The 14,662-nt window shown below is 37.7% G+C and overlaps 1 protein-coding gene across 1 annotated transcript; it reads right to left on the reverse strand.

Moving 5' to 3' along the window:
- Positions 1-568: 568 nt before the first annotated feature.
- On the reverse strand, positions 569-13,367 carry LOC133559117 (zinc transporter ZIP9). Its single transcript, XM_061910535.1, has 7 exons — positions 13,086-13,367; positions 12,753-12,867; positions 10,885-11,019; positions 10,748-10,810; positions 6,461-6,546; positions 1,584-1,718; positions 569-1,508 (listed from the first exon to the last, which is right to left on the reverse strand). The coding sequence occupies exons 1-7, from the start codon at positions 13,179-13,181 to the stop codon at positions 1,254-1,256; spliced, it is 885 nt and encodes a 294-aa protein (XP_061766519.1). The 5' UTR covers positions 13,182-13,367; the 3' UTR covers positions 569-1,253.
- Between the last annotated feature and the right edge of the window lie 1,295 nt (positions 13,368-14,662).

Genomic DNA, 14,662 nt, shown 5'->3' on the forward strand with positions numbered 1-14,662 from the left:
CAAACTTTGGAAGACATTTTAAGACCCTGTGAATACGCTGCATGAAAATATCTTGTAATCCACAATGACTGTACCCAAGGGGACGTTTCACTGAGATCACGTTAACATGGGTAAACTGTTTTTTAATCATTATGTCATGCAGGTAATTAACTTGAAAGGCTGAGCAACAAGCAAATACGAACTAGGAGAGCCTTTGTGCAACACATTTACATTCATTGAAAGAACATGTGCAGCATATCTATTAACTTTTCACATTGCAAACACTAAAGACAAAGAAGCAATGATGTCATGTCATCAGCTCTATGCAGTTACAGTGGTGTTTTTATATCAAAATAATTGGCAGGGTCCCAACCATATGCTACATAGTACATGAATACAGTTCTCTACAGTAGGCAAACTGTCTGATGTGCATAATTCATCACTACTTTCTCTTACAAACAGACATTCATTAGTCACAGTTCAGCGAACCAGTGTGAGGACCTATGGAGACTAACACCATTTTCCCTTACAGATAAAAAAGGACATGCAGAGTTGGTAGGAACACATACAAGGGAGAATGGCAAGGTAATTAAATCTGAAAAATATGAATTTATTCATACAAATTGAACAATACAATCCCTACTCTGCAAAACTGCTGGAACAAGTGGTTTGATAACCTTTGCCTGCTATTGATTCGAAGCAGCTCGACTCACATTATACACTTACAATTGTCATTACCTAGTTAGCATGGCTGCAATGCAGAGTCCATAAGTCTGATGAAATACCACTACTGGTCACTGATTGGTCGAACAGATTTGTCTTCAACGCATCATTGTAATATTGCAAAAAAAACTGACACAAAGGGAATTGTAATGTTAGCTTACCCTGTTGCTGTACCGGCATTATATTCCAGAGTGCCCACTGGCTGCAGCGGCTTCTTTTCTTGTGGCCCTTAGTCTCCTTTGGACTAATATTCACATGCACAGAAGTAAACATATGACACCCATTCTCCTTCATTGCTGTTTGTTAGCATGTCTTGTTCTAGCTGACGCATTCAATGATTCATGTTTTGTTTGCTATTTCCTGCATTAGAATAACGAAGCTGGTACCGTGCAGTAGTAAGCACCCTAACAGGTTCTCATGTGCTGCTTAGTACATTTGCCAGAGGTTACTGATATGCTGTGATGTATTACCTGTTGATATAGTCCTCCATATTTTATTTCTTTGGCACGGCGACTGCATGTCTCAGGATGCAAACGTAGAGTAAGTCCTTGTCAGTCGTCGTGAAGCCCCAGAGCAAGCATCACAGGAAGGCCCATACCGAGAACAAGAGTGAAGCTCTCCTGAAGCCCTAGGTGGCGCTGCTGCTGTTGGAGATGACTTGAGTGTTGGCCTGCCCAACCATGACTACTGCTCCTGCTAATGATCTCAGGCAGAACGTGCACAGTGGCCACAAATAGGAACGTCCCAGCAGAGAAAAGCATTCCCACCCCAGTTGCACTGAGCTGGTTTTGAGAGGAAGTGTAAGACTGTAGATACAAAGACATTTGCAATCAATGCAGCAGTCTATCCTGACAGAGGACGACTGCTTTGTTCTTTCTTACCGCATGCAATGTGAAGTATGTGGCCATGGCAACTACTGGTGCTGCAGCTGAAAAGGCCAACAAATGTCCTTGGATGGATTTATTTTCCAGGCCTGCGTGCATCAGGAAGGCAACTAACCCAAAAGCTGCAGGGGCCTTGGAAATAAGGAAGACATACTTTTAGGTTTTGCTTCCATGGATATTTGTGTTCTGCTGCATTCCACAATACTGGGAGGCATGAATTGGCCAATCTCGGACAAGGAAGAGTTCCTACTAAAAATACTTTAATAAAAATGTACAACAATGGCAGTTCATAAAAATATACATTCAAAGAATAAAAACTGTGTTTATTACAACTACAATTGACCTAAACCAGGTTATGATCAGGATATTTACTCAACAGGGATGGGCAATATGGCCTAAAGCCTACATCACAGTAAATATTGCATCCTCTTGCGAAAACGACACATACCATGATATATTATTTGATAAAAAAATAATATAACCATTTCAAAACAGATTACGAAGGCTTCTAATTTAACTGATGGCGTATACAATAAAATACTGCGTCTTTTACAGTTCTAAGATTTTCTCAAAACTATCATTAATTTACTTGCTAATTTACTGTTAATAGCTGGTTACTTTCTGTGGCAACATGATTGTATCTAGAGTACACTTATATTAAAATGTAATATTCACTTATTCTGAAGTTTGAATACTTCACGTTAGTTTTGGATGATACTACAAATGTGGTTATAGATCCAATACCAATTAGTCACAGGGACAGTCAGTATTGAGTATACTAATGTTCATACATATAATTTTCAGATTTTGATCACAACTCTAATGCAACAAAAACACATGATGGTGTTGTAACAATATCAATTATTATTTAAGTTATTACATTTTTAGTTTTTTTACATACATCATCTATAGTAACGTGCAAAATAAATTAACTGTTACGGTTTGAAACTGTTGCGGAAGTTGTTGCCCCCAAGATGGAGAGACAGGAGATGACGTGCAGGCAAAAAAAGTATTCAATGTTAAAAAATACAACAATAGAGTGCAGCAGGAAAGTGCACAGAAAGCACAGGGAAGCTGTGCATGTAAAGCAAAGCGAGCTACACCAAATACTGAGCAATTAGAGCATACCAACAAAAAAAAAAAAAAGTGAAACAATGTTCCAGCAGCAAGAGGCAGCTGAAGCTGGCTTATAAACCCTCTTGATTAGCCATCAGGGACAGGTGAGTCCACTGATGGCTAATAAAGAGCAGGTGAGGGAAACAGTGCTCAGGCAGGGAAATAAAGTCAATGAAAGGCAACACACGCAGAATAAGAAAAGTGGAAGCAAAATACGAGTGCTGAACAGGATCAAAACAGCCAACACATGAAGAAATCCCACGAAACCAAAACAAGGTATGACCTGGCGTAACGGTCATGACATTAAAAAAAAAGATAAAAAGACTAATTGCTTATATTTCTGGGGTTTGTAAACAACAACAAAAACTATTTTGTAATGGTAAAAAATATTGATCTAATCACTGTAGTATCGACCTTATCCTGATACTACACTTTGTATCATTACTGTCAATATTTGTATCAATACGCTCTAACTGTTAAGCGATGCTTTTTTATAATCCTCCTATGGAGTGTAGTGAAGTAGGTGTAGCTATTCGTCTAAGAAATAAAGTTTAGTTGCTTCTATGGAGGCAAGCATTAATGATATAGAACAGGGGTCACTAACGCGGTGCCCACGGGAATCAGGTAGCCCGTAAGGACCAGATGAGTAGCCCGCTGGCCTGTCCTAAAAATAGCTCAAATAGCAGCACTTACCAATGAGGTGCCTCTATTTTTTAAATTGCATTTATTTACTAGCAAGCTGGTCTCGCTTTGCTCGAAATTTTTAATTCTAAGAGGGACAAAACTCAAATATAATTTGAAAATCCAAGAAAATATTTTAAAGACTTGGTCTTCGCTAAATGAATCCCCCCGCGACCCCGAAAGGGAATAAGCGGTAGGAAATGGATGGATGGCATTTATTTTTTTTACTTTAGTTCTTATAACTTTCAGAAAGACAATTTTAGAGAAAAAATACAACCTTAAAAATGATTTTAGGATTTTTAAACACATATACCTTTTTACTTTTTAAATTCCTTCCTCTTCTTTCCTGACAATTTAAACCAATGTTCAAGTATTTTTTTTTTATTGTAAAGAATAAAAAATACATTTTAATTTAATTCTTCATTTTAGCTTCTGTTTTTTCGACGAAGAATATTTGTGAAATATTTTCTTCAAACTTATTATGATTAAAATTCAAAAAAATTATTCTGGCAAATCTAGAAATCTATAGAATCAAATTTAATTCTTATTTCAAAGTCTTGAATTTATTTTAACATTTTTGTTCTGGAAAATCGAGAAGAAATAATGATTTGTCTTTGTTAGAATTATAGCTTCGTCCAATTTGTTATATATTCTAACAACATGCAGATTGCAATTTAACCTATTTAAAACATGTCATCAACATTCTAAAATTAATTTTAATCAGTTTTTCTATTAATTTTTTTTGGTTGAATTTTGAATTTTAAAGAGTCTAAATTGAAGATAAACTATGTTTCAAAATTTAATTTTCTTTTTTTTTTTGGTGTTTTCTCCTCTTTTAAACCGTTCAATTAAGTGTTTTTTTCATTATTTATTCTCTACAAAAAACTTTCCGTAAAAGGAAAAAAAATGTACGACAGAATGACAGACAAAATAACCATTTTTTTATATATATAGATTTATTTATTAAAGGTATATTGAGCAAATTGGCTATTTCTGGCAATTTATTTAAGTGTGTATCAAACTGGTAGCCCTTCGCCTTAATCAGAACCCAAGAAGTAGCTCTTGGTTTCAAAAAGGTTGGTGACCCCTGATATAGAAGCTGCACAGTGGAGGGACATTAGCCACTAGCGAGGACATTACAGTGCCTTGAGGACACCTTTGTTCGCTTTTCGCCATCAAAATTGCAGTCCATGGCTAAAATGTATGAACATGCATTATCACTATATGAGTAGTATTAAAGCGCTATCATCTGACAAAATTGATATAATTTTTTTGTTTACATCACGTAACCCTAGATACAATATTTTTGTATGAAAAAATGTTAATCTTATATTCGTAAACTGAAAATGTATACATGCACACCAACAAGGTGGCGCCAAATGATTAAGCCAGTCTGATAAGCTTCCTGTCATTCAACCACACCAGTGACCTAAGTAAGACTTGCTTGAAAAAAAATTCTTAGAAGTTGGATAAATTAATATCAAGAGAAGTTATGATGCTAATTTTAAAGGGGACCTAAGATGCAAAACCAACATTTATCCACTGATGGTACCTGTTTTTGCGTATTTGGGATCTGCATAAGTCCCGAAAATTTGAAATCAAACCATGGAGGCATGGCGGCGATATTTATAAAACAATCTAGCCTTCCTTCATACTTCCTCAAACGAGCGGTTTGGAATTTTCCCCGTTTGTAAGGTGTTTTCCCCACTGGCGACGTCATCGGTTATCTACATTTAAGGTCAAGTTTTAACTGAAGAGCTTTGTGTGAGTCCATTGAAGTCCGACGCCATAGTCTGTAAATTCTAAGGCTGCGAATCTTTGGGTGTCCCACGATTGGATTCAATATCGATTCTTGGGGTCACAATTCGATTACCGGTATATATCGATTTTTCCGATTCAAAAGCGATATTTTTCCGATTCAAAACGATTCTGTATTCATTCAATACATAGGATTTCAGCAGGATCTACCCCAGTCTGCTGACATGCTAGCAGAGTAGTAGATTTTTTCTAAAAAAGCTTTTATACTTGTAAAGGAAAATGTATTATCAACTGATTGCAATAATGTAAATTTGTTTTAACTATTAAACGAACCACAAATATGACTTATTTTATCTTTGTGAAAACATTGGAAACAGTGTGTTGTCAAGCTTAAGAGATGCGATGCAAGTGTAAGCCACTGTGATACTATTGTTCTATTTTTAAAAATTTTAAGAAATGTCTAATGATATTGTCAATGAGGGATTTTTAATCACTGCTATGCTGAAATTATAACTAATATTGATACTGTTGTTGATAATATGCATTTTTGTTTCACTACTTTTGTTTTTTTCTGTGTCGTGTTTGTGTCTCCTCTCAATTGCTCTGTTTATTGCAGTTCTGAGTGTTGCTGGGTCAGGTTTGGTTTTGGAATTGGATTGCATTGCTATGGTATTGCTGTGTATTGATTTGTTGGATTGATTAAGAAAAAAATAAATTGATTTTTTTTTAAATAATCGATTCTGAATCGCACATTGTGAGAATCGCGATTCGTATTCTAATCGATTTTTTCCCCACACCCCTAATAAATTCCTTATTTTTAATCCATCTTTTTGTTGTAGGGCAGGCTGGCTTGTACATACACATGTATCCTTCGCTGTTGCCATTTCTGATACAAGTTAGATATGAGTTAGAACTAGAGGCTGTCAGTAGACTCGATATGGAAGCGCTAAAAACTACAACATGGCTGACGGTAAGAAGACCGTCAAAGTGGAGGCACTTAAATAAGGACGCCAACAAACCGGCTCAACCTGAAGAGGCGGTCAGAAAGCGGCATAAAGATGGTCTGTAAAACAATCTATGCAAAAACCATTACATGTTATGTTGACCACAAGGAAGTGTTGTGGAAAAATGCTAATATGACACCTTTAAGATAAAGGCAGAATCATTATTAGTTTTTGCGGTTTTGTTGTAATCTGCTTGTTATAATTTTTTCAACAATTGTGCCATGAAAAAGAGGAAGTGTCATGTATTCAGTCATCTATGGCTATAACTCACTTCCCATGAGTGGGAATTCAGCATAATACTCCAAAAATTCTCACCTTGTGTAGTATCACAGCAAAAAACACAATGACTTGCACAGTCCCCTTGCCGGTGGCCACCACTGCCCCCAGAGCGAATCCATCGGCTGCAATACACAAACACGTCACATTTGGAGCACCCAGAGAGCCCTTACCTCCCCCAAGGCAACAAATCAGTTAGTTTACACATCTCTTGATATGTTTGTGTGCTTAACAACACAAAAAAATTACCAGTAGTCAGGAGCTGCAAAACACAGTTTATACATTTTTAAAGTTTTTTTTTTTTTTTTTACAGGAAGAAGAATCAGTCCTAGTAGAATTACCATCCAAGACACATTCATGAGCTTAGAGTAAGTCATAAATTATAGATCCCATTCCAAAAATACACATTTCGCCCACTGTAACGTTAAAAAAAATCCCCGCCGAAGCGACCCACAACAAAGAGGCTGAAGGAACGCAGGTTCAGACAGCTGATCAAAACTTCTAATAAAAATTCACAACAAAATATCCAGTAGAATATCAAGCACGGTGCATTTCAGGATGACAAATAGGGTAATATTATGAAATACTGACTTTATAATTCTTTTATACACGGGTCTCTCCAATGCCTGCTCAACCACCAAGTGTGGATTTACATAACAGAGTAACTTACTAGGGATGTGCTGATTTATCTGCAAGAGCTGATTTTATGAAAAAGTACTTGATCCCCATTGCTGATTGATGCCTTTAAATTCTAATCACAAACCAATCATTTCTGGATGACATTAGTTATTTGAAGTCCCCTGGCTGCCAAAGCACTAGCATTTATTAATGTCTCCATAAAGTGTGGCGCCGCACCTCTAAAATAACAATAATAATCACTTACATTGTGGCAAATACAATACATTTTTAATTGTTCTAGTGTCATTGTCAAGTACATTATCAGTGGAGGATGAGGCTAAACATGTGATACATAAAGAGCAAGCCAGGTGCAGGCATGCTAATGGAAAACTAACCGCTAAGCTATCTTTAAACACCAAGAAGTAAGTGCTTAAAGGAAGTGTAGATGGAACCATGTTACAGCACAAAGTGAGCAACTATTAACAGGAAATTAACAAGTAGATTAAGTTTAGAGAGAATAACTTGTGGTCCATCCATTTTCTACCGCTTGTCCCTTTTAAGGTTGCGGGGGGTGCTGGAGCCTATTTCAGCTGCATTCGGCAGTAGGCGGGGTACACCCTGGACAAATCGCCACCTCATCGAAGAATAACTTATTATAATACTTATCATTTCATGAGAGTACTGTTAACACAAGTTATCCATTTATTTGTACGTAAAAATATAATCGAATACGTAGGCAATTGTGTCATAATTTTTATTAATATTCATATACATTTACTGATTGTGCTCTCTCATACTGTAGTTGTTGCGTTTTGCTTTGTTTCTTGCATTGAACAAAGGGCACAGTCTACCAAGTTAAATTCATTGTGTGTTAAAACATATTTGTCTAAAAAAGTTAATTCCGAGTCTGATACAAGCAGCCTATTAGTGTGATACCGTCGCTCTATTACGTTCCAACAGTTAGTAAGACCGCAGGTTTTTCCCCGACTTGCCAATATACTTGTGGCGGTGGGAGCGTGGCAAATATGACATCATCATATAATTTGATAAACAGTCAATGATGCATATATTTACTTTAAAAAATGCTCAAAAATGTACATACATTGAAAAACAAACCTGAGTCTTAACATATTTGTTCTTAGATCATTTTTGCTGTATATTTATAATTGTTATTATTGTACAATGTAAGACAGGCCGTATACCAGTGGCGGATACTGGTCTTTGAAGAAGGAGCAGCTAACATTCAGCTACTCTCTAAACACGAGTACAGTCCCTAAATACAGATTAAAGATATAAAGACGTTAAATGTTTACAAGGAAAACGTCATTTAAAAGACAGAACAATTCTCCATTTCAACAGGAATGAAAATTTAAAAAGGCTATTATGGTGTTTTGTATTTTAAGATCGCTGATTCGCTCATTTTGCTGTCAATCCAAAAGGGATTCAGACTCAAACAGGTCATCTAATCGTCATGCAAATCCGTGCGTCCAGGCCAGCCAAGGCTACGCCCACTTCTTTTGGGGAATATTTTAGGGGAAGCTGTCTTCCAGTCTTACAACAATCCCCACTGGCGTATACCCATATCTCCAGCAGGTCTCCAACGTAAACATGCTTCTGGCTTGTCAGAACAAGGTGGGTAAGGGAAGTAAGCCTCAGGCCAAATTTTCAGGGCATCACAAGTCAAAAGTGTGTAAATAATCAGCTGTAAATATCAATTCACACAATGTATTACTTTAATTTGCGTTTATGTACAAACCCCGTTTCCATATGGGTTGGGAAATTGTGTTAGATGTAAATATAAATTATTTGCAAATCATTTTTTAACCCATATGCAATTGAATGCACTACAAAGACAAGATATTTGATGTTCAAACTCATAATCTTTATTTTTTTGGGCAAATAATAATTACCTTAAAATTTCATGGCTGCAACACGTGCCAAAGTAGTTGGGAAAGGACATGTTCACCACTGTGTTACATCACCTTTTTTTTTTTAAACAACACTCAATAAACGTTTGGGAACTGAGGAAACTAATTGTTGAAGCTTTGAAAGTGGAATTCTTTCCCATTTTTGTTTTATGTAGAACTTCAGTCATTCAACAGTCCGGGGTCTCCGCTGTCGTATTTTACGCTTCATAATGCGCCACACATTTTCGATGGGAGACAGGTCTGGACTGCAGGCGGGCCCGGAAAGTTCCCGCACTCTTTTTTTTACAAAGCCACACTGTTGTAACACTGGTCTTGCTGAAATAAGCACGGGCGTCCATGAGAACGTTGCTTGGATGACAACATATGTTGCTCCAAAATCTGTATGGACCTTTCAGCATTAATGGTGCCTTCACAGATGTGTAAGTTACCCATGCCTTGGGCACTAATACACCCCCATACCAACACTGATGCTGGCTTTTGCACTATGCGCCTATAACAGTCCGAATGGTTATTTTCCTCTTTGTTGTGGAGGACACCTCTGTTTCCAAATATAATTTGAAATGTGGACTCGTCAGACCACAGAACACCTTTCCGCTTTGCATCAGTCCATCTTAGGTGAGCTCGGGCCCAGCCATGCCGGCGGCGTTTCAGGATATTGTTGATAAATGGGTTTGGCTTTGCATAGTAGTTTTAACTTGCACTTACAGATGTAGCGACCAGCTGTAGTTACTGACAGTGGTTTTATGAAGTGTTCCTGAGCCCATGTGATGATATCCTTTACACACTGATATCGTTTTTTGATGCAGTATTGCCTGAGGGATCAAAAGTCTGTAATATCATCGCTTACGTGCAGTGATTTCTCCAGATTCTTTGAACTTTTTGATGATTTTACGGACCGTAGATGGTAAAATCCCTAAATTCCTTGCAATAACTTGTTGGGAAATGTTGTTCGACAATTTGCTTACTAATTGGTGACCCCTACCCCATCCTTGTTTTTGAATTACTTAGCATTTCATGGAAGCTGCTTTTATACCCAATCATAGCACCCAACTGTTCCCAATTAGCCTGCACACCTGTGAGATGTGTTTGATGAACATTCCTCAACTTTATCAGTATTTATTGCCACCTTTCCCAACTTCTTTGTCACGTGTTGATGGCATCAAATTCTAAAGTTAATGATTATTTGTACAAAAAAAAATGTTTATCAGTTTGAACATCAAATATGTTGTCTTTTTAGCATATTCAACTGAATATGGGTTGAAAATGATTTGCATTTCAATGTATTCCGTTTATATTTACATCTAACACAATTTCCCAACTCATATGGAAACAGAGATTGTAAAAGACCCAGATTATTAAGGTGTGGTGGCTTTCAAAATGCTATGGCTCCGCGCTACGATTCATTACATGTTGGGAAACTCCAGACCGCCCTCTCTTTTGTTCCATTTTCGGGCACTGAAAAGCAATAGAGTAGACTTTCCTATTGTCACCTGCAAAGATTGCATAAACAGAGAACCTGTCCCCTAACATACAAACAAACAACACTAATACTTGTAATGTTTGTGATATATGATGGTATTTACCCCTTACCAATCAATATATTTTTTTTTAAAGCACATGAATGGAACTGAACTCCTAAGGCTAGCTTTAGAAAGAAATGATTAAAGCGCACATGGTGAGTCACATGAAGTCTCCTTTTATGTTTGTGTACTGAATCCATCACAATGAGTTGTACACTTACAGCAAACACGCTAACAGAAAGTATTAAATATTATAGTACCTGCTGCATGAATTACCAGTCCTAATGTGGCTGTGATGGCGTCACTGTTTAGCGTTGTTTGTCCTGAAATGACAAATAATATCATGGACAAAGCTAATAAAAAGGACTGTGCTGCAAAATGTAAGACGCCAACTTGCCACACATGGAAAAGTAACTTCCTAATTGATCCACCACAAACATGAAGGTGAAGCCAAACGTTAACGATACCCCGATGTACAACTGAGGCGCGGGGGATGCTCCTGCTGAGGTCGTATTCGCAGGAGAGCAAGAAGCTGAAAAAAAAGGACAAGTTAAATAGTCTGTATTTATCAGTGGCGGACCGTGCGTTTCCCACCGAAGCCTAAAGTGATTACTTCTCAAAATACCATAATTGATGTCACCACATGACCATTGGTGGAGAAATACTATGCCGGAACACATTTAGTACAACTGGGCATTGTACAAAACGGGTTATTTTCTGGCTCGTTTAAAAATCAATAAACCCGCATCAGCAATTTAAAACATATCTTATGTGGTACTGTCAAAATTAAAATAGCAAAAAACATATCAAACGTGAAAAAAATAAATAAATAAAATATATGAACTCACATTTCATCAACATCTGAGCTAGCTTCCGGGGTTGGCCGACATTGTCTCACAAGATGTAATTTCTCTTTAAATATCCTTCTTGAAAATGGCTTTGCAAATATAGGTGTTGTCTTGTCTAATCATAAAAGATGCAGATGAGGCATGTTGGCTGAGTTCTTAAAGTTTACTTCACAGCGTGCTCATCAAAAACATCCCAGGCTGAGTTCTTAAAGTTTACTTCACAGCGTGCTCATCAAAAACATCCCAGTGCATGTCTACATTCAACAACCTAAACGGGGCTACTGCGTGTGCTCTTCACTACTGTGGCATGCTGGGTAATGGAGATCTTATGTCACCTCGCTCATAACATCACTATATATCTACTATAGGCCAGCTAGAAGGCCTTACTGACAAAAACTTGTGATCTGATTGGCTATCACAACTGTCTGTCAAATGTTTGTGTCCGTTCACTTACAGCGCATTATTGATTCTATAGGCTCTAGGCAGATTTGGTACAGCATGGCAACAAAAGCTAGCTGAATTCTGATTGGATAAAAACTTTATAACTTAAAAACAACAGCGCTAGAAGGAGCATAATACGACATAAAGAGAATATGAATACTTTTAGATATTTAGGGAAAGTAAATAAAAAAGTAATTTTATTTTATTTAGTTAAGTTAAAGTACCAATGATTGTCACTTGTGCTTGAAACTCGTCCTCTGCATTCGACCCATCCCCTTGTTCACCCCTCATAATCCACTCAAGTCTCTTACCGGAGACTTGAGTGGATTATGCGACCTCCTCCTGCAGCTGTCAAAAAGCTAGCTGTGATCTTGGCCCCTCCATTGGCTTCTCTCAGACACTGGTGTTCACCGCAGCCCTCCGACTTTCAGGTATGACTTTATAATCTCACTAAAACACTGTTAACACAAAGCGCAGATAAGGGATTTTCCAGAATTATCCTGGTAAATGTGTCTAATAACATCTGAATCACTCCCACTACCGCCGCCTGGAGGCGTCACCTTTTCTTTTTTTCTTTTTTAAGTGCTTCACTCTAACTTTCCTCACCCACGAATCTTTCATCCTCGCTCAAATTAATCGGGAAATCGTCGCTTTCTCGGTCCGAATTGCTCTGGCTGGTGGCTATGATTATAAACAATGTGAGGATGTGAAGAGCCCTACAACCCGTGACATCACGCGCACATCGTCTGCTACTTCCGGTACAGGCAACACATATTTATTAGCAACCAACAGTTGCAAACTTTATCATCGATGTTCTCTACTAAATCCTTTCAGCAAAAATATGGCAATATCGTAAAATGATCAAGTATGACACATAGAATGGACCTGCTATCCCCGTTTAAATAAGAAAATCTCATTTCAGTAGGCCTTTAACTACATAGCAGGTGATAAAATTATAACATAACTTGCAAATGACCTTGCTCATGTGTCCATGCCTCTTGTAACAAGCCCACTCCTTCAGGGACGGTGATGGCGAGGGCTGTCCCACACAAAAAGCCTGCACCCAGGATGGAGACAAAATGTAGGCTTTTCTGGAACACACATTTATATTACAATGTAACTAAACTGAAAACCAACATTTCTAACGCTAAAATGACCAAGTAAGGGCATGGCACGTGCTGATTTGTTTTGGTCAGACAACTAGTCTAGACTCTAATCAGTCTCCTACTATCCATGTGTTTGGAACACACATTAAGACAGACTACAACTACAAAACAACTCCGTATGTTTTGTAAAGTACTCAACTTACCTGTGAAAGTCTAAACAAAAGAGGGACGACTCCAAGCAGGAAACAACCGACAAACATTACTACAGATATCAAAGTAATACTCAACCCTCCGTCCATTTTGACGACTTCTGGTATGAGGACGACCTATGTGGCGACTTTATTTCTACACGGTTTCATTTCAGATAACTTCCCTCCATGTCTCCTAAAGTTTTTATAAACATCCTCATGACATGTTATCTTCCACGTCGCCCCTGCGTCATTCGCCTCCAGCTAGTCCTCCTCCTCCTCCGTCGTTTAAAAAATAAAAAAATAAAAAAAATCCACCGGAAGTACAAGTAATTTCCAAATTAAAACCTCTTTTCAAAATTTTATTTTGCTTTCTTCAAGTCACAGGAAATACAGTAATGGTTTCCATTTTTTAAATAGAAATTAGAAAAGTTGATCCCGAACAAGATTTCGTTTGTGGTCCAATTTTAGACGTAGACTTCATTTTATTGTCATTCAAATGTGAACTTTACAGCAGTGGTCCCCAACCTTTTTGTATCCACGGACCGGTCAACGCTTAATAATTTGTCCCGCGGCCCAGGGGGTGGGATCCTTTTTTTTTTTTCTTTGTCATGAAAAAGGGACGTTTTTGTCATGAAAAAGGGAGGTTTTTGTGGTTAGTGTACTAATTGTAAGTGTATATTGTGTTTTTTATGTTGATTTAATAAAGTAAAAAAATAAATAAATAAATATATATATATATATATATTTTTTTAATAAAAATGAAAAAAAAATTCTTCTGTGGCCTGGTACCAACCTGTGGTTGGGGACCACTGCTTTACAGTACAGATAAGAGCAAAATTGTGTTGCATTAGCTCGCTGTAGTGCAGGATAAAAGAGTTTTGATTGATTGATTGATTGATTGATTGATTGATTAAAACTTGTATTAGTAGATTGCACAGTACAGTACATATTCCGTACATTTGACCTCTAAATGGTAACACCCGAATAAGTTTTTCAACTTGTTTAAGTCAGGGTCCACGTTAATCAATTCATGTTAGAAATAATAATAATAATGGAATAGATTTATATTGCGCTTTTCTATTATTAGATACTCAAAGCGCTCACAGAAAAGTGGGAACCCATCATTCATTCACACATTGGTGGTGGTAAGCTACATCTGTAGCCACAGCTGCCCTGGGGTAGACTGACAGAAGCGTGGCTGCCAGTTTGTGCCTACGGCCCCTCCGACCACCACCTATCATTCATTCACCAGTGTGAGCGGCACCAGGGGCAATGGTGAAGTGTCCTGCCCAAGGACACAACGGCAGCGACTTGGATGTCAATAGGCGGGGAGCGATCCTGCAACCCTCAGGTTTCTGGCACGGCCGCTCTACACACTACGCTATGCCACCCCTGAAATATATACTATCCGCATTAAACAGTCATCACACAAGTTAATCATCAGAGTATATACATTAAATTATTTACATTATTTACAATCACGGGGTGGGATGTGGAGGGGGGGTAGGTTTGGTTGATATCAGCACTTCAGTCATTAACAATTGTATCATCTGAGAAATGGACATAGTAACAGTGTAGGTCTGACTTGG

The sequence above is a fragment of the Nerophis ophidion genome, linkage group LG09 (genome assembly GCF_033978795.1).
Source record: "Nerophis ophidion isolate RoL-2023_Sa linkage group LG09, RoL_Noph_v1.0, whole genome shotgun sequence".
Taxonomy (NCBI): Eukaryota; Metazoa; Chordata; class Actinopteri; order Syngnathiformes; family Syngnathidae; genus Nerophis; species Nerophis ophidion.